The 20,149-nt window shown below is 39.9% G+C and overlaps 1 protein-coding gene across 1 annotated transcript; it reads right to left on the bottom strand.

Moving 5' to 3' along the window:
- Window positions 1-749: 749 nt before the first annotated feature.
- Window positions 750-18,936, bottom strand: CLDN1 (claudin 1). The gene is made up of 4 exons (XM_069557766.1): window positions 18,224-18,936; window positions 8,260-8,424; window positions 5,093-5,177; window positions 750-3,385 (listed from the first exon to the last, which is right to left on the bottom strand). Exons 1-4 carry the CDS (start codon window positions 18,444-18,446, stop codon window positions 3,223-3,225), a joined length of 636 nt encoding a protein of 211 aa, XP_069413867.1. The 5' UTR covers window positions 18,447-18,936; the 3' UTR covers window positions 750-3,222.
- Between the last annotated feature and the right edge of the window lie 1,213 nt (window positions 18,937-20,149).

Genomic DNA, 20,149 nt, shown 5'->3' with positions numbered 1-20,149 from the left:
AATCCTTTGTTTACTAGCCTGTCTCTGTACTATGTAAATTGCTGAAGAAGTGGTTACAACTAAGGCTGTATCAATCATTGATATTTTTAGATAATGAGTGAATAAGTTTCATCACTTACTTTCCTAAGAAGTAGTTTTGGTAATGTGTGGGTGTTCACGTGCTCAGTCCTATCCAACTCTTTGCAGCCCCATGGTCCAACAGACTTCTCTGTTCATGGGATTTCCCCAGCAAGAATACTGGAGTGGGTTGCTATTTTCGCCTCCAGGGGATCTTCCTAGCCCAGGGATTGAACCTACATCTTCTGCATTTTCTTCATTGGCAGGCAGATTCTTTACCATTGTACCACCTGGTAATTATTACAAAAACAATAATGGATTTCTAGCTGTCTTTCACTCTGCCAACTTGTAGGAAACACAACCAACTTAAGTTTTCACAGTGCTTTACAGTTGACTACTTTATCACTTAGTCATTTATTGTAGTATGTCTCCTTTCTATGGATGAGAGAAATGAAGTTCTCTCTCCTGTCATTCTCTTCTATCACCACCCTTGGTGAGGAAGAAGCACAGTTGGAGAGCAGTAGGGCATTCCAGTGGGTGGAGTCACGCAAATACTTGACAAGTGGCCCAGAGGCACCATAGCTATTTCCCAGGAATACATGGTAAGTTGGATCCTATCCTGAGCCATCTCATCTTCCATGCAAGGCAATCTTGAAATAAATGATTAAAAAAAATAATAAACCGACTAAAGATTTATATTAAAAAAACAATTTATTGAAAAAGAGTAATGCTTTATACAAATTCCCATTACAAACCCCTGAAATATCTATCCATTTCCAAGTAAGGTAGTAGAGTACAAAAATATCAAAGTCAGACAGATTCTGGTGTCACAATTCTGTTGGCCATTTTGTACTATGGATTTCTTTTCAGAGTTTACCAACTAGTAACCACATGTATTAATACTTGCCCATCATTAGGATCTATGAAGGTAGCAGAGATTCTTTGAATTATACATTCTAGGAGCGCAGACTTTCAGGTTTGGAAGACGCACTAAAATTTACTAGGTTCAAGTCCTATGATTCAGTCCTTTGGATAACTTCCCCTAGGTGGTTTCACTATGAGTTGCATTTCTAAACTACCTATCCTAGCCATGTTAGCTGCCAGCTAGTAGCGATACCTCTGATGACATCACTTAACCAATATCCATCTTGTATACCCTTACAAGTTATTAAAACTCAAAAAATCTTCCATTCTTTGGTCAACACTTACACTTCCGTTTTACCCATTACATCTGCAAACTTGTTCTAGGTCAAGTCTGCATTCCTGAAAGGAGAAAATCTTAGCCACACGAAAAGCATTAGGCCACATTGATCAAAGAAAACTGACTTCCTTAATTTTTTTTTTTCTCACTTAGCAAGCTGAAATTCACTTGTCTCCTCACTTGAGAGGGTGGTTAAGACAGGAAATCCATTTCTTAAAATTTCTCTTTTCAGTCATTTGAAAAATAGTCTAAAATCTATGTACTTAAATTCCTTGATTCTTTCCCCTAGTACAATACTTTTCACCTTACAAAATCACATTTACGTGTATCCTGTCTCACTGGATCCCCTCAATAGCCCTGTGAGGTAGGCAGGTCAGGCATTACAATCCTCTCTTTAGAAATGAAGCAATAAATCTAGGGCAACCTGTGCCTTGCCCAAACTCACACTGTAATTGATAGCACCAAGATTCAAATCAAGTCTCCAGACACTGAGTCAACACCCTTTCCATTACAACATCTTGCTGAAGTGAAGGAGTTATTTTCCACAAACTGGAAAACTAAGAGCAATTGTTAAAATGGAACAGAGTGCCAACAAAATGGTGGCCACCACTGAAAGGAAGGAAACAGGCCTGAGGAGAGAGGAAGGTGCCTAACCACGAGAAGGCCTGTGTGTAGGTTTGGTTCAACGACTTCTTAGCCAATTTAGCAAATAGAAACACTACTTAGGCATGTTTCATGTTCAAAGAATGAGCATGATATCAACTAATTAATATTTATACCACTCTACCAACTGGTTAAGTAGCATTATCTCAATTTGACAGATGGGAAAAGAGGGGAAAGATTAAGTGACTTGCTTATAAGCTACAGAGGGAATATTCGTCATCAGAGTATCACTACAGAAATTTGAGTACTTCATTCAAACAGTCTGTTCCTCTCTGGGAAGAGAGGTAAGCTATACAAGAGAACAACACAGTTAAGGAAGGGGACAAGAATAAGGTAGTTTGGGAGGGTATATAACTGTGAATAAGTAGCTCAAAAAATTTAATCAATGAAATTGTGTTAAAATACTTGGAAAAGCAGCACACAGTTCCTCAAAGGGACAAATATTTTCAAAGCAAATAAATGTGTTAGAGGTCAAGGTACAGGAGGCGTATGGGAAGGTCAACAGGAACATATCATCCAGCCACACACAGGAAGATTTGCTCCCAAAGCTCTGGTCTGCAAGAGACTCTTATTGACTTAAGGAATTAAACTATAGGCATATAAAATGTGTTAGTGTTATCAGATTCAAGAGTTAAGCTCAACCTCACAAAAAACAAAGGCATAAAGAATGACTTAATGCTGAAACAGCAAGTGCTAAAAGATCATGGTCATAAAAAAAAAATGATACAAACATTTAAAGAGGGCACATGTGAAGAACTGAAATAATTCATACTTGGTAAAGCAGGTCAGGTCTTCTGTGGAAGACACCAAAAGCTGATGAAGGAGGGTAAATTATACTTGACCTATTATATATGTATACATAAAGAAAGAAGAATTTGAAAAATACCAAATAAATGACTTAATCAAGAATTAAATATTTTTTTTCACTTTTTAGATATATTTTAAGAATGCTGGTACCAATACAATGGGAATAAGGATTCATACTAATTTTTTTATAGAAAAACATGTTTATGTACATATCTATATATATTTAAGGAATGCTCTCTCCCCTCATTTGAGATGATTACTCAGTGGGAAGCAGTAATACAAATGGCAAAGGCTTCCCTTCTGTATTGAGGAGAGGAGATAAGATAAGGCTAAGTCATTTTTAGCAATGGATATTTTTTTAAAAAATATGTTTTTTGTTGTAATACCACAGTTCAGACTACAAGAGTCAAAAGCTAAGATCTTAAGGTCAATGCCAGTATTTCAATGTCCATTTCTTGTTGGTTCCAACAGGGTTGTCAGCTTTTGCTTCCATGTCACACATAGTCTTTCCCACTGGAAGGTGCTGGCTTGGGATAGGGCCTGGGTGTTGGGTAAGATGTTGTTTTCCGGGGACAGGAGCAGCACAGCAGGGCGCCTCCCAGAAGGCAGAGAGAAGCAGCAGCCCAGCCAATGAAGAGAGCCTGACCAAATTCATACCTAAAAGAGAAAAGGTGATTCATTTGCTTAATCAATGAACCATTGGAAACTTCTCTAATGTAATTAAAGAATGAAATTGATATCACACTCATTTTTTTTCCACTGGAAAAAAAATCCCCTGTGATCCCTTTAAATTTTATGAAGTACTTTAAGGTTTGTGGACACACACACAAAAAGGTTCACATTGCAGTTGTTGACAATTTGCAACAGTAGATCAGGCAATGTGTCATGTAACACCAGGTTAATTATACACATATTTCCAAAGACTTTTCCATGCATAGGAGACTTTTAAAGTATGCCACATACCTTAAAAGTCAGGTTTGGAATATGGTTCCTAGACTAAAACTTAACAAGTCATGCTATCACCAAGTAACAAAAGTATTCTATAAAAAACAAAACAAAACAAAAAAACTGCCAGAGTGTTTTGGAGACTATTAGACTTTTCAACAGTTAACCCCTGATAAACACTGAAATCTGATCTATGGTTTTGCGGAAAAAACTCCTAAACAACCCATAGGTTGTTCTAGGTTAAGTTAACCCAGGTGGATGTATTAAGCCATACTTCTGGGAGAAGGTCTGTGACTGATGGTTGACAATAGGAAAGAGAAGGGTTGGATCTAGAATGATAAGGCCTGAGTTTGAATTCTGATGCAAACTCTCAGCTGCTGAACTGTGGGTCATGAACTCCATGTCTCAACCTCAGAGGCTGCTTCTCTTAAAGCACAATGATCCCATCTTCCTCACTGTACTGCTTTTAGGATCATGTGAGACAGTGTAAGTAAGTATACAGTGCCCGACAATTTACAAAGTGCTTTCATATCCATTACTGGTAAAATTTTAGCCTATTGACCTCCCCCAGTTTCTGTCCCTACTTTGTAGTCTTATGGGATAGGTTCCAACAACATGGCAGTATGTGTTTTCTTATACATGGGTGACTGTAAACAAAGAAGCACACCTTATCTCTCCACCACTAGCATTTTTCATCCATTCATCTTCGCACTCAACAAACAATAATTACATCTTAACATCCCAACTCTGAATATAGTTATTAGGCTTTAAAGAAGTGAACACAGTGAGACAAAGAACCTTGTCTCTGATCAAAGGGTATCATTACATGAGAGCCAAGAGTCAGCTCTTTAACTTCCAAAACTTGCAATATTAAGAAGGATGATCTTTCTAAAATTATTTTATGGATGCGATGAAACACATAATTTCATAGTGGTAACTCATCCTTTTCATAAATAAAATAGTTTTTCCATAAAGAAAATTGTTAGGAATGAAGTTTCTGTTAGAGGTTATTAACCTGTACAATAGAACTGTTTTTTTGATCAATCATAAACTATGTTTAGTTACAAATAATCAAAAGTGTTGTATCAGAATATACTTCAAAAATGAAATTTCAAATACATTGGTATCTTTATTAATATTAAAAAAATTAAAAAAAATATGAAAAAGGTCCTGCATACATTTGGAAAGTATATAGCTTTTCTACTTTGAAGTTTATTTTGTCATCAATACATGCCGTTAAAGTAATTATCAAACTATTTTTAACATGTCACAGGCCATTCAAGTTATTTTCAATTTTGGCGAAAATTCCATAAAATTCTGGATAGCAAGTCTGGGAAGTCACCATACTAACTGGACTTTGAAGAACATAAAAGGGTATTTTCTCAGAGAACAAACAAATTTATATGTGACTAACATTACCTGGCATTGACCGGGGTCATGGGGTCATAGAATTCTTGAACAATTCTATTGCCATACCATGCTGTGGCAACCAAAACAGCCAGACCTATAGAAATTCAAACCAAAAGACTGTTAATCACCATGGAACACTGAGCATAAATGCATGGCTCATTAAATTTATAAGTATTTTACAAGTATGAACTTTCATCAATAACGCTGACGTTTTAAATTTAGTCCATTTTAATTCAGACGACATTAATTTAGGATGAATAGAGGTTCAAACATGATTTTGTATAAGTGTTCTCTTAAGACAGACAAAAATACTAGGTTGGAGTTAGGCACATGACTGTTCATGCCATCTTATTCACTTACAGTTTAGGGTCCCTGGCACAAATAACATTCTTTTGGAAACATTCAGGAGATTCATGTCATTTAAGATCTCTTTAAAATAGATTGTTATAAATTAGTGTGCTAGACTACTTTTGATAAAACCAAAGTCCTTATTAGTAAAGCTCGTCACTTAAAAAAGGGAAGATGAAAACTCTTCCACATTCTTCTTGGCCAAAACGCAAAATTCACATTTCTGAAGGATCAAAATGAATGTAAATAGCCAGATAGCAGGAACACATTGGACCTGGCTCAGGGTACCCCAATCACCTAAATCCCTACACCCTATTGGCCAGATGTTCCAGGTCTGGCCATGAGATTCTCTGAGGCGCCACATCAGATCATTGTACGCAGCGCACTCCCAGTTTCTCATGCCTCTCGCATTTCAGTGCACGTGTGCATGCTCAGTCTTTGACTGGATTGTAGCCTGCAGGTTCCTCTATCCATGGGATTTTCCAGGCAAGAATACTGGAGTGGGTTGCCATTTCCTCCTCTAGGAGATCTTCCAGACCCAGTAATTGAACCTGCATGTCCTATATTAGCAGGTGGATTCTCTACCATTGAGACACCTGGGCAGCCCCACAGAAACCACTTAGTCAAAATAATCTACTCTATCATTTATTAAAATAAGTATATAGTACCTCAATTTTTCTTATCCAAAGAACTTAAATAATTTCTTTTTTATAGTCTGGGCTTAGGTGGCACTAGTGTTAAGGAAAATGCCTGCCAATGTAGGAGATGTAAGAGACACAGGTTTTGATCCCTGGGTCAGGAAGAACCCCTGGAAGAGGGCATGGCAACCCACTCCAGTATTCTTTCCTGGAGAATCCCATGGACAGAGGAGCCTGGCAAGTTATAGTATATAGGGTTTCAAAGAGTCAGACATGACTGAAGTGACTTAGCACACAGTCAGTCTAAAAATTCATCAATTTAGACAGATTAATATTTCTATGCTACACCCATTGCCCTCTTCCTCCTACAAAAAAAGTGGTCCAACCTAACTGCTTCTAATACTTGAAAGAAAACACTGTGGCTTTTGGCTGCTCGAGTAGAAAATATGAATACTCTGGAACTTGCAACCCTCACTCCTAGAAGTCCGTGAGACTGCAGGAGTGATGGACGGGAGTTACTAGAAGATCAGCGGAGGACAGGTTCTACTCAGTAAGTGTATCCCTAGCCTTTGGTGTAAAACCTAAGTGTTGGGAATAAAATGCTCTGCAGTAGTAATTTGAATAATCTGTAACCAAATGTTTAGTAAAGCCACAAGCATTCTTCCTTCATTGTTCATGAAATCCACATACTTTTCTTAAAGAGAAAATGAGGAAAAAATCTAATTCTAGTTTTTCCTAGTGGTAGATTATACTACTAATGTCATTTCCAAAAACAATAGACTACCATATATAGTTTATGTAATAGTCTTATTGTTGTTGTTTAGTCTCTAAGTCATGTCTGACTCTTTGTGACCCCATGGACTGTAGCTTGCCAAGCTCCCCTGTCCATGGGATTTCCCAGGCAAGAATATTGGAGTGGGTTTCCATTTCCTTCTCCAGGCAATCTTCCCATCCCAGGGATCACGTCCATATCTCCTGCATTGGCAAGCAGATTCTTTATCATCGAGCCATCAGGAAAGCATATGTAATAGTCTATTTCAAAACAATAGACACCTACAATATATGACATATAATAGTCTATTATTTTATATACATACACATTTTTAATGCACATATTATCTTATTTATTTTTTAATTCATTTATTTTAATTGGAGGTTAATTACTTTATAATATTGTATTGGTTTTGCCATACATCAACACGAATCCACCACAGGTATACACGTGTTCCCCATCCTCAACCCCCCTCCCTCCTCAAACCCCCTCCTTCCTCCCTCCCCATACCATCCCTCTGGGTCGTCTCAGTGCACCAGCCCCAGGCATCCAGAAACACCAATACAGTATACTAACGCATATATATGGAATTTAGAAAGATGGTAATGACAACCTTGTATGCGAGATGTTATTTAATATTAACTTTATTATAAGACTTTACAAATGAACTGTCCTTGTCCTCTTCTGACTCTCATTTTCTCAAAGGTCACATAAGATTTGAATAAAGCAATAAATACATATTTATTGTCTATGGAAAATGTAATCTCACTCTTTTGTCAAGGTTTTTATTCCAAGACTTTTCTGTATTATTTTCTCTTTTTAACTCATTTTTTCTCATTTCCTACCATTCCAATATTCCACCTGAACTCCAAATGCCCTTTCTCTTCATTGATCTATCGGTAAAGCCTGTTCATTCTAGAATCAGTACTGCTTACATGGAATAATGTCCTCCTCTTCCTCCAATAATCCCAGCCCTACTCATTCCATTCATTTATAACTGTATGATTACACCTTCCTCATGTTCTCTCTCACCATTTCCCATCTTTCCCACGTAGTATCAGTAGAGACACCACAGAAATTTTCTGAATTACACAGAATTGGTCCTTAGTATTTGCCAGATAGAAAAAATATCTCCCTTCACTTGAGGAGACTGTTTCTAATGAATCAGTTGGCACCTGAAACCTCAGGGAATAGACCTGTCAACTGTGAACATAGATCTCAGATTTTTATTCAGTTCCCATTTGAGAAAGTGAAAGTCAATTGGGTTTAAAGTTTCTATGCTTCATATTTTAAAGGAACTGAATTCAATTGATTTAAGAGCAATAAAACCAACATGATCTAAGGAAGCAAAAAAACTAGACCTTAAAAAATGTCAGAAAGCGTTTAATAAGGTCTAAGAGGGACAGGGCCTCTTTTACCTGAAATAAGAAAGATCACGCCCCCAAAGACAGCCATCCGCATCTTCTGTGCCTCGTCGTCTTCCATGCACTTCATACACTTCATGCCAAGGGTGGCCACAAAGATGGCTATTAGTCCCAGCAGGATGCCGATCACCATCAAGGCACGGGTTGCTTGCAGAGTGCCTGACAAAACATATTTTAGAACATGTAACAATTATGTCTAGACCAATGAGAGAAGAGTGGTAGAAGACCAAGTCATTTCAATGCTGTATGGAAGACAGGAAACATAACCAGGAGTCAGGAGACCCCAGTTCTAGTGATGCCTCTGCAGGAACCCAACATAGTTTATCCTCCGGAAAAACAAATATCTGGCTGAATGATGAATAAGAATTCCTCCAGCTCTAACAGTTTATGTTTTTAACATTAAATTCAAAATCTGCTGAAAAATAATTAATGATCTGGTTGAATAGGCTTATAACACATTGTTAATTCTTACTAATGGAGAATGTTAATTCTGAAATAACAATCACACGTTATCCTTAATGTTAAACCATTTATGCTTTAAATGGTTTACAATATATCTTGGTAACAGTCAACAGCTTTATACTCCAGTCATCAAGCTGGGGAAAATCTGGGTGGGTGAATGTGGAAGACAAGAAATGAATTTCTCATAGATTGTCTTGGCTGGATAAGCAACACATAAATCCAGTGATGGGGGTGGGGTGGGGATCTGAAAACCATTTTTTCAGAACAAAACATAATAGCCTTTGATTTTGGAACATAGTAGGTTTATATTCAGAAATATCACTGGTGTTTAAAACTATTTAAATTACTACATTGTAAAATGGCTGAAAATTCGATGTAGCACTTCTTAGGATTCCACTAATTTTCTAATTTCTTGTTCTTGTCATTGGTATACTAAGTCGTGATCAAATATATAGGCCTAGGTTTGAGATATGCCAGTAAATATATTAAAGAGTAAAAGCGTGATGCTATCCCTATGGCATAAATTCTCAAAGAAATTCTCAAAAATATCTGAGGCACAGATTCTCAAAGAAAAGTGAGTTGTAACTACACTGGTTAGATGAGTTTGACTTTAGATTTATTTCCTCCATCAAATAAAGATCATTATCTCTTTGACAGTGTTAACATATGATGTCTTTTTGCAAATATAAAAATTATTTATATTATAATAACAAAGTGTGCTAACTTATGGGTAAGCCAGTTACTGTTCTTTGGGATCATGTTTTTATTATGTAAAGTATGAGTGATGATATCTGTAACCAGGAAGTTGGAACAATTGACTTCCTAATGGTCTCAAAACTGGATGACGTGAGAGAAAGGCTTTATATCTCAGTATCTAATTTAGACTTAGGCTCAGTGTCAGTATCTTTAGGGTTGAGAATTTAGGCTACAAGTCATAATTAACACTAAAGATTTTTAAAACATCAATTTATTAAATTTTTTAAATATTTCCATCCTTGCCGCAACCAGGTAATCTATGATAAAATCATAGTGATCTCTTCCTAAAAGTATTAAAGACATTTTCTGACTGTTTATGAGAGAGATTTGGGAAGCCAAGATAACTTTTTACTTGATTTAATTACAAAGCAAACCAAAGGCACTCTCATGCTCACCTCATAGATTCACTTCCCCATAAATGCATGTGGGCAAGTATGCACCCAACTTATATACTTATTTGAAGATTGAAGGTTGGCCCAAGAACTTCTGAATCAAAACATGTCTCATGGATCATGGGTTACCAGGAACTATCAGCTCAGTTCAGTTCAGTCACTCAAGTCGTGTCCGACTCTTTGTGACCCCATGAACCGCAGCATGCCAGGCCTCCCTGTCCATTACCAACTCCTGGAGTCCACCCAAACCCATGTCCATCGAGGCCATGATGCCATCCAACCATCTCATCCTCTGTCATCTCCTTCTCCTCCTGCCCTCAATCGTTCCCAGCATCAGGGTCTTTTCAAGTAAGTCAGCTCCTCATATCAGGGGGCCAAAGTATTAGAGTTTCAGCTTCAACATCAGTCCTTCCAAAGAACACCCAGAACTGATCTCCTTTAGGATGGACTGGTTGGATCTCCTTGCAGTCCAAGGGACTCTCAAGAGTCTTCTCCAACACCACAGTTCAGAGGCATCGATTCTTCTACTCTCAGCTTTCTTTTTAGTCCAACTCTCACATCCATACGTGACCACTGGAAAAACCATAGCCTTGACTAGATGGACCTTTGTTGGCAAAGTAATGTCTCTGCTTTTTAATATGCTGTCTAGGTTGGTCATAACTTTCCTTTCAAGGAGTAAGCATGTTTTAATTTCATGGCTGCAATCACCATCTGCAGTGATTTTGGAGCCCAGAAAAATAAAGTCAGCCACTGTTTCCACTGTTTCCCCATCTATTTGCCATGAAGTGATGGGACCAGATGCCATGATCTTCGTTTTCTGAATGTTGAGCTTTAAGCCAACTTTTTCACTCTCCTCTTTCACTTTCATCAAGAGGTTCTTTAGTTCCTCTTCACTTTCTGCCATAAGGGGGGTGTCATCTGCATATCTGAGGTTCTTGATATTTCTCCCAGCACTCTTGATTCCAGCTTGTGATTCTTCCAGCCCAGCGTTTCTCATGATGTACTCTGTATATAAGTTAAATAAGCAGGGTGACAATATACAGCCTTGACGTACTCCTTTCCCTACTTGGAACCAGTCTGTTGTTCCATGTCCAGGGACTATAGCTGCTTATGAGATTATTGTGAAACCTCCCTTGGAATCACAAATTATACTGTGGTATGAAGAGAAAAGTACCAAGGACTCCATAATTATGGTGTGTCCTTCCTTCTGGTTTGCCAATCGTTTTGCAAAGGCAAACATGCTCAGAAGGAAAATGAAAAATAAAATAAATAACCTGTTCTACATAACAGAGATTTCTGATCTGGTCCTAAGTGCCACTCAGAAAGAAAGCATTTCAATCAAAGGAACACTGGAAAAGGAGACGCTGAAAGTCACAGAGATGATTCATGTGGAGGACCGGGTGACCACTCATCCATTTTGCCTGACTCCCTAGGTTTTAAAACTATAAGTCCTGCCTTCTGAGAAGGTCTTCAATCCTGGACAAACTGGGAAAGCTAGCCACTATTGGAGGATGTTTGGATGTGGAAAGTAAAATGAAAAGGGTTAGCAAGGTAAGCAGAAGGCATTTATCATGTACCATTTTGCAAGCTAGGGAAAGGGGTTTGGAGTTTATTCTAAATGTAGCAGAAGCCATTTAGGGTCTTAAAGGAAGAATGAAAAGATTTTTTACCCTCTGTCTTCCTCTGACAGCCCTTCAAATATGTAAAGCGTTTTACTTCTCTCAACCACCTTTTGCTCTGTCTGTCCATTAAGCTCAATTTTCCAACCTTTATTCACCACTTTGGTTGCTTTCTCTGATGTCTTAAGTTTTCTACTTTGAGTTGTAGGGCTTCAAAACAGATCCAGCTTCTATAATCATTCTGATCTGTACTTCATGTATAAACAGCAGGCCACCAGCCCAGCAGGTCTGAGCACTTGGATCACAAGGTACTCTTCCAAGGAGTCTGCTAGGCCTCAAGCTACTGAGTCAGGCCTGTATAAAACCACCCAGGCAGAGAGCGTACATGGATCAACCACTTCAGGACTCCACCTGCACTTGCCTGGGATTATCTCGTTTTCACAGTCTTCATCTCCGAGTTTGTTCTTCTTTCAGTTCTCAAAGAAAACACATTTAATTCACACCCCATTTTATTCTTTCCAATACTTTACAAAATTTCTAAGGGGAAAGGAACAGATGTTTTGGTCTGTGTGCTACAAACCCTAGTAAGTCTTATAGTGTAAAGAATTATAAGCATAATGCACAAAAATAACAGAGAAAATGGGGGAAAACCTATACTCAGGAATCGTATAAACCATATATTGCAAGGAGATCATGTTTCATTTTAAAAAATCTGATAAAGCAATAGTGTTATTTTGTGAAGCAGTATTTTTTCATTTATGTCTTGACATCCACTGGCTTAGGAAATGTCTGTATTTTATAATACTAGATGGGCATCAGACACAAAATCTCATCTTGCATCACTGGAGATATTTGGATGAATTCTTAACTATAGTGATATGTGGGGAGAAATGTAAACATAGGGAAAAAAGGCTGAGAATCATAACAGCATCAAAACTCACTAGTTGGGCATATGTAATAGTGGATTACAAATCAAAGTAAGCAAGTGTTACAAGTTATGAGGGTTTTACATGCAGATAGAATCTAAATTGCACAGTTTTAAGCTGGAACCAGATGAATCCTTCAAATTAACGTCTTATGGAAGCCTTTTAAGTCAGAGAGCTAAAATATGTAATTGTGGGCTCCTTGATAACTTGGCCAAATATTTGTTCATATTTCTATTCAAAGCACTTAGTACCTGGCAAGTTTCATGGATTATTCAATCTGGAATCAATTAATTTAAATTTGAATATGTCTTTATCTTTTAAAAATTCATATATAATTGGTAAAAATACCTTTTGTGTTAAGCTTAATTTTTGAAATTACACTGAGAAACACCTCTTAGAAAGCCTCAAGATACTAAAACCTTGCTACATAAAGGCAGCTCTAGTTTAGATTATTAAAAGCTAGAAATTCACCTACAGAGAAAAAAATCATACTTTTTGTTTAACCAAATCTAATTTAAAAATTTTTTCTAAATTGTGCATCTAATGAGCTTCCAGGATGAAGTTTTTTTTCTGATGGAACAATGACTAGCAGGGCAGAGAAGTTGAGAAATATTTGAAAGCCACCAAATATTTTAGGCCAGAGAGATAAAGTCTTGAACTATTAACTCTGAGTTGACCTGAGTGGCTCCAATCTGAAGCAAATATGTTCCTTTCTGGCCCATTAAATTTGCCTCTACAATATTATTACCACCGATTAAAGCTGTCTTTGGAGAAAATGGTTAGCAAACATTCAAAAAGGTACACTATTTATTGTTCCTCATAGTTATTCCGCAGTACATGGAGAAGGCGGTCTTTTAATTACACTTAGCTAGACTGATAATCTTGAGATTAAAGACTCCCTAAGGAGTTCTTAACACTTGCAACCTGAAAGTATAATTTGAAAACCTACTTACAAAGATCTCTACTTACGAGACAAGAAATGAGTTAGAAGTTACTGATCTACTACAGTGAGGTTAATCAACATAAGCGTAGAAAGACAAGCAGAGACAAGTCAGTGGAATTTTTTTTTTCCTAAAGCATTTCTAATGTCTTACTACGCAAATAGCAGAACTTCTTTAAATACCTGTCATTGTTCATGCTATTTACTAGCCATATTACTATATTATTACCCTATTGTATGTCATAAATAAAGAAGATTTTAATTATATCTCTATCTTTATGCAGTCCCTCTTTGCATCAGTAGTTGCTTAACAAGTATTAAGCAGATAAACTGACCACTGGGTGACTAGAACAAAAATCCTCTTTTTTCTTCTGCAATTAAATGAACTCATCACAGACTGTCACAGAGCTATACTCCCATGGCTTCTTCACTTATTAAACTGTTCACTTTTAGTCAAGTTCAAAGTTTCTCAAGAGTCTTCACTGTTAGCATTTCCATTTGATTGATGTATGAACTGGTGGCCACTGGGTGTGACCTCAAGACTCCAGCACAGTCAATAACTGTGGTCTGGGATAAGGCAGGACTTAACCACTTTTCAGGATGTTCCAAACATTTTTGCTATCTTTGTTTCTTAAGAGAAACTGTCTCATGATTAAATGTACGCTTCTCTGTTACTTCTGTGCCACTTAGTCATCACTCCAATCAAGGAAGCCTAAACTCTGCCACTTGCCTATGTCCTTTGCATCACTGCAGTTAGTAACAAAGACTGTTGGCACTGAAAGGAATCAACATTTGCACATTATCAATCATCTTAGCTGCATTTCTAGGAACAAGGATAGGGCCTGGCTCATGCTGGTTGAATGGATGAATGAGTCACGGATTCATCTCCCTGTTCCACCCACTCTGCCCTACTTTGCAAGTGGGGAAACTACAGTCCAGAGAGATCAAGTGGCTCACCATTATAAACATGGCCAGTTAGTGTAGAACTGAGTATTCAAGTTTGCGTCTGGGTTTTGACTTTCATCATTCCAAAAATCAGAACTAATTCTCAAAACAGATCTGAACACAAATGGCCCCTTAAACACTAGTGGTTCAGCAGGCCTAATGCAGTCTAGAGAAGTGTAAGGAGGTGCCCTCATCTCTGCCTCTGCGTCAAAGACCGCCCAAGTCAGTGATTTTATTCTTTGATTGAGCCTGACATCATGGTGAGAGTTCTGGGAAACTTCACCGACAACCAATACTCATTAAAGCACACCTACACACATGTGGATTCATGTAAAGCAGGTTGAACAGGCCAGAGGAGCTTATAAACAAATTACAGAATCCTAAGGTTAGATGAGACTTACAGAGAGTCTAGGCTAACCTCCCATTTGTCTGGGACTTGGATTTTCCCTACAGCATTCCTTCAAAATACTTATTTATTCCTCTGCCTGCACACCTCCCACCATGCAACCTCCTGGGGCAACCCAGTCTTTGGACAGCTCTAGCTATTAAAGTTAAGCCAGGAGAAGCAATTAACTAAGCACATGAAATAGGAACTAGCTTGCCAAAAGTTTGAAAAATGAATCAAAACAAGGCAAGACATACAGTTTAATCAAGAAAATCAACTCTATCTGGCACTCTCTTTTGCATATTCCAACTATCAGTCATCAGTGTCAATAAACATCCATTCTTGGATGGGAGTGAAACTGTCTTAGCCATAGTAAAACCACAATCCATGGTGTATTATTTTTTTTACCCAGGAAGTTCCCCAGTTACATTTTCATAAACTGCTTTGCAAGAACCATGTAAAGAAGCCTTGCTGCGTCTCACTTTTGACATTGCCTTAAGCGCACTGTATCCCTTTAGACACTGCCATGAGCTCTTTGCAGCTGACACCAGTTAGAGAAGGGGAACCAGGGATTTTAACACATCTAGTGCTATAACCTTTATAAATCCCAGAATCTGAGCCCTAAATTGCCAAGTGGGCTCCACTGGCAAAGAGACAAGCTACAATTTTAAGCAACTTCTAAGTTTTTCACCTAAAAGCACTTTGTGGAGTGCAACTTGTTTCAAGGAACACTAATTATATGTACAGATAAGCCCGTTCACCTCTGGATATCACGGTACTAAACCAAAAACAGCCAATGAATCACCTCCCAGGTCTCCACATCAGGTGGGCATGAGCACAACTGTCCAGGTGGAGAAACAGAGACAGGTAGGTTCTCTGGGCTCCATCCAAAGGCATCTAGTGAGTCACTGGCAGGTTGGGAAGTATACCTGTGAGTCAAGGCTCTCTCTTCTGAGAGTCAGTTTTGAGAGAAAGGCCTCAGCCCCACCTTTGATAAACTCTGGCATTAACCAACAGGAAAATAGGAATAGACATGGAGTTAAAAAAAAAAAATCAGAAAGCAATCTCCAAAATGGGTAGAGGAAAGGTAGTGTTCCGATCTTCCACCACAGCTTTAAAAATCATAACAGTTATGTTAGGTATAAATGAAAATAAAACATTTTAACACATCTTCATGTGTAGGAATAACCTATTTTGGTATTTACAACATGGATTGATCTGATTTCATTTGGCTGTTTAAGGAAGGTAAGTCTATTTGCACACGTTGAAAATGAACTACTAGTATTTCCCTGGTGGTCCAGTGGCCAAGACTGCACTCCCAGTGCAGGGGAGCCAGGTTCGATTCCTGGTCAGGGAACTAGATCCTACATACCACAAGTAAAAGATCCAAGATGCCCCCCAAAAGATTGAAGATCCTGAGTGGCACAACTGAGATCCAGGGCAGCTGAATAAACATAACTTGAAAGATACTTAAAAATAAGAAAATGAATCATTCTGATCAGAGGAATCAGAGATCTATCTGGAATTGTCCTTACAACCATCTCCATCTGCCAGTTCTTCAATTTGACATGCCAGATGCTGTACAATTCCTTACACGTATTTATCCATCCATGAGGAGATTCGATGATTATATAAAGTCATATACTTAATGTACTCCTTATATTTGGTATGAAAGAATCCTAATATGGGAACTCTGAAAAGCTGAGATGGCAACACTAAAAACCGCCATGTGTACACTGACTCACAAATTCCACAGGTACTCGAGAGTTTTAGACAGATTCGAAACAGAGTGAACAACTCTAAAGGGCATGGCTTTTGACAAAACCACACACAGGAGGTGGACAAAGCTACTGAAGTAAACTTGCGCGACGACTTGAACACTGCTTACCGTCAGCACACAAAGGGGACTGGTGGGCAGGCTTGTTTGTCTAGGCAAAGGCTAAGGAAGCTTTTATTCAAGTTAGTTCAAGTGCATGACAGACACAAGCTCAGGACAACTAATGTCATATCTCAAGGAAGCTACTCTAGCCATGAATTGTTGTTACCTAAGTAAGCAGGAATTTAATGAATTTCTGACAAAACACTCAGAAGTTTTTGTTTTAAAAAACAATAAAAGAAAAAATCCATCCTGTCACTCTTCTCTCCATCACATCTAGGACTATTTCTCTCTACATAATCCTGTCCAAACTTATGAAAGAAAGAAGCCAACATTTGTTACATAGAAATTCCTCTGTGGAAGACAGAAACTCAGAGAAGACCTGCCCTCTCTCTCCCAATCTCTGCATTCATCAGCTGTATCTCCTTAGCTTCATTTTCCCCTTTATATAACGGAGGGAGGTAATTTTGAACTTCTCTTTCTTCTCATCCTTTTTCCACCTGCCACCCACCTTCACTTTCCAAAATAAGACTACACAATCTCCTCCTCTGAAGACTCCTGGTCTGAGAGCTAAACATTCTGGGGAATCTTTAGAGACTTACTTCTTCAAGGAGTCACTGGAGGGAAAGACTTCCTCACACTTGTTTAGTCCCTCAGTCATATCTGAGAATCTGCAGCCCCATGGACTGTAGGCTGCCAGGCTCTTCTGTCCATGGGATTCTCCAGGCAAGAATACTGGAGTGGGTTGCCATTTCCTTCTCCAGAGGATCTTACTGACCCAGGGATAGAACCCAGGTCTCCTGCACTGCAGGCGGATTGTTTACCACTGAGCCACTGGGGAAGCCCCCTTCACACTAACTGGATCTTAGAAGGCAAAAGAATCAGGAGATTCAAACTCAAGTGTGAGAAGACACTAGGTTGAGACAGTCTATGTAGGACTCTGATTTCTTCTCATGATAACTCATAGTAAAGATAGAGAAAAAAGTTATATCTAATAACTGGCATTATCTATTTAATTTTACAAACTGGAGAAGCTTTCGGACTCCAGATTTTTCAAGGCACATCATTTTCTTGTCCTAACCCTACAGTTCTTCAATTTTCACAGAATCTGAGAATGTCCAGGAAAGGCCTAAGAGCTCAAATTCGAGTTTGGCTCCCACTCGCTCAATTGCCACCCCACTCATGGGTATGTCAGCTGAAACTCACACCTTGAGAAGAGTGTCACCTAGGGAGTTAGAGGAAAAATTAGAGCTTAGGTCTGGTTGGCCCTTTCCCCAAACCAGGGTTCCCTCTACTACCTTATGGCGGGGCACATGGTCAGAAGACTTGATCCACTGAAGGTTGACAGACATGTAATCACACAACAGAACCTTTTGATAGCTACTACTCCAAAAGAGAGCCATTTGGGGTTGGGTCCCTGTAACTCAGACAGCAAAGAATCTGCCGGCAATGAAGGAGGCCCGGGTTCGATCTCTGGGTGGGGAAGATCCTCTGGAGGAGGAAATGGCGACGCACTCCAGTATTCTTGCCTGGAGAAGCCCATGGACAGAGGAGCCTAGCGGGCTACAGTCTGTGGGGTTACAAAGAGTTGGACACGATTGAACGATTAACATTACACCACCCTGAGCCACAACTGGGGAGTGGGGAAGGCACTCACTGTTCAGATTCAGCAAGGAGTCGAAGACTTTGCACTGGATCTGCCCGGTGCTCTGCGACACGCACGACATCCACAGCCCCTCGTAGATGGCCTGGGCCGTCACGATGTTGTCACTAGCATAGGAGTAAACCTTCCACTGGGGCAGCGCCGTGCTGACGATGGAGCCGATCCAGCCCAGAAACGCCAGGATGAAGCCCAGCAGCTGCAACCCCGCGTTGGCCATGACTCGCTCGGGCGCCCGCGCTGGCTCAGGGGCAGCAGGTGCACAAGGCGGAGTTTGCAGGTGCTCACCCGGGACTCCCGAGGGTGACGGAGCCTAGCGGAGGAAGTTATTGCAGGTAATCCTGCCCCCTGCGCTGACGTCGGAGAAGCTCTGGGACCGGGTCCGCCTCTTGGTCGGCGCTGCGGTTCGGAGGCGAGAAGCTGAGGCTGCTCCCGGACCGCGACTGAGATGCAGACCCGCTGGGCGCCGCGATTTAAAGCAGCTCCGCCCAGGAGCGCAGCGCCGCCCAGGAGCGCAGCGCCCTCTGGCGGTTTCCGGGCGGGTTGCTGGAAAGCGAGAGGGAGAGCGGGAGCCCGAGATGGGGCCGAACTCTGGCGGGAAGGTTCTGCCAGCCAAGTGGGGACACGAGAAGGATCAGGTACGCATCGTGTCCCGGTGCTGCTCATTTCCTCTCTTTTCTCCTCTTGCCCTTTTCCTCTGTGAGCCTTCCCAGGCTTTCCGTTCATTCAATCCACATTTATCCAAAAATGACTACGTATGACTAAACACTAAAAAATGCCAAGATGAAAAATTAAGACCTCAAGAGACGCACAGTTTCGTTTTCGACTTTTTCCTCGCTGATTAAAAGACATTTCTATGGCTCACCACCCCTCTAACCTCCCTCACACACTTTCCTCCCTTTCCGTTCAGCCTCCTCCCCGTTTTCCTTTCCTCCCAATGCCCTTTCTTCCATTCGAGATCTCTCCTAGAATCATAAAAGAAATGTTGATACTTTATTTATTAGGAAACGGAGACCCAGAGAGGAAACGTGATTTCCGTAAGACCATAGAGCAAGTTGATAGCATATGCAGTACTCTGGTTCTCAGCCCACTCTGCCCAGCTACATCTTAGCTTGACCGAAATATATGTCCTTTGAGCTTCCCTGGTGGCGCAGCAGTAAAAAAAATCTGCCTGCCAATGCAGGAAAGGCAAGAGGCACGGGTTCAGTCCCTGGGTCTGAAAGATCCCCTGGAGAAGGAAATGGCAACTCACTCTGGCTTTCTTGCTTGGAAAATTGTATGGACAGAGGAGCTGAGTTGGTTATAGACTATGGGGTCTCAAAAAGTACCTCAGTGAGTAGGACTTGACTGAACACACACACCCATCCTTATGGAAATACAGCCTACCCACCCCTACCCCTACACTTGTACACACCCACACCCACACCCAGCCTACCTTCCACCATTCCTACACTTGAACACACGCACACATCATCATCATCACCTTCTTTCTCACAGCACTTTGTCTTAGAGCAGTGATTCATTCTCAGAGGGACCCGGCCACCCAGGCCCCTGCCTCTGCCCCTCCAAAGGGTGTTTCTCTGATGTTATTCATCAGAGGTGACAGCATCTAAAAAGTACCCCCCTCTCCCCCCACATAGAAAGAGACCTGTCCTGGGATTAGAAGTCCAAGTTCTGGCTTTTGCAGTGTGACTGGATGTGGCCAGAATCTCAGATTTTAGTTTAGTTAGCCTTTACTTTTGCTCTGTGGGTCTCTAAAGCTTCCTTCTTTGTAGTTACTCAGAAGTGTACTTCAGATGCTGTGGTTTAGAATAATTAAAATGTTTTCTCAACCTCTTTGTGTGTGTGGTGTCAGTGTGGTGGGACGAGAAGCTTTTATGGTTTTAATAAAAACAGAAGCACCTCCCAGGCAGAAATAAACTT

This window comes from Ovis canadensis, chromosome 1, assembly GCF_042477335.2.
Source record: "Ovis canadensis isolate MfBH-ARS-UI-01 breed Bighorn chromosome 1, ARS-UI_OviCan_v2, whole genome shotgun sequence".
NCBI lineage: Eukaryota > Metazoa > Chordata > Mammalia > Artiodactyla > Bovidae > Ovis > Ovis canadensis.
The sequence above is the reverse complement of the archived record's forward strand: the minus strand, read 5'-3'. Positions and strand labels throughout refer to the sequence as shown.

Bases quoted from the DNA above. Each gene is read 5' to 3' on its own strand.
- CLDN1 (XM_069557766.1), bottom strand. From the start codon at position 18,446: ATGGCCAACGCGGGGTTGCAGCTGCTGGGCTTCATCCTGGCGTTTCTG. The intron at 8,425-18,223 runs GTGAGTGCCTTC...ATGTTTTGTCAG, and splicing joins CTCCTTGCTGAATCTGAACA to GCACTCTGCAAGCAACCCGT. The intron at 3,386-5,092 runs GTAATGTTAGTC...TTTCTCTTTTAG, and splicing joins ATGACCCCGGTCAATGCCAG to GTATGAATTTGGTCAGGCTC.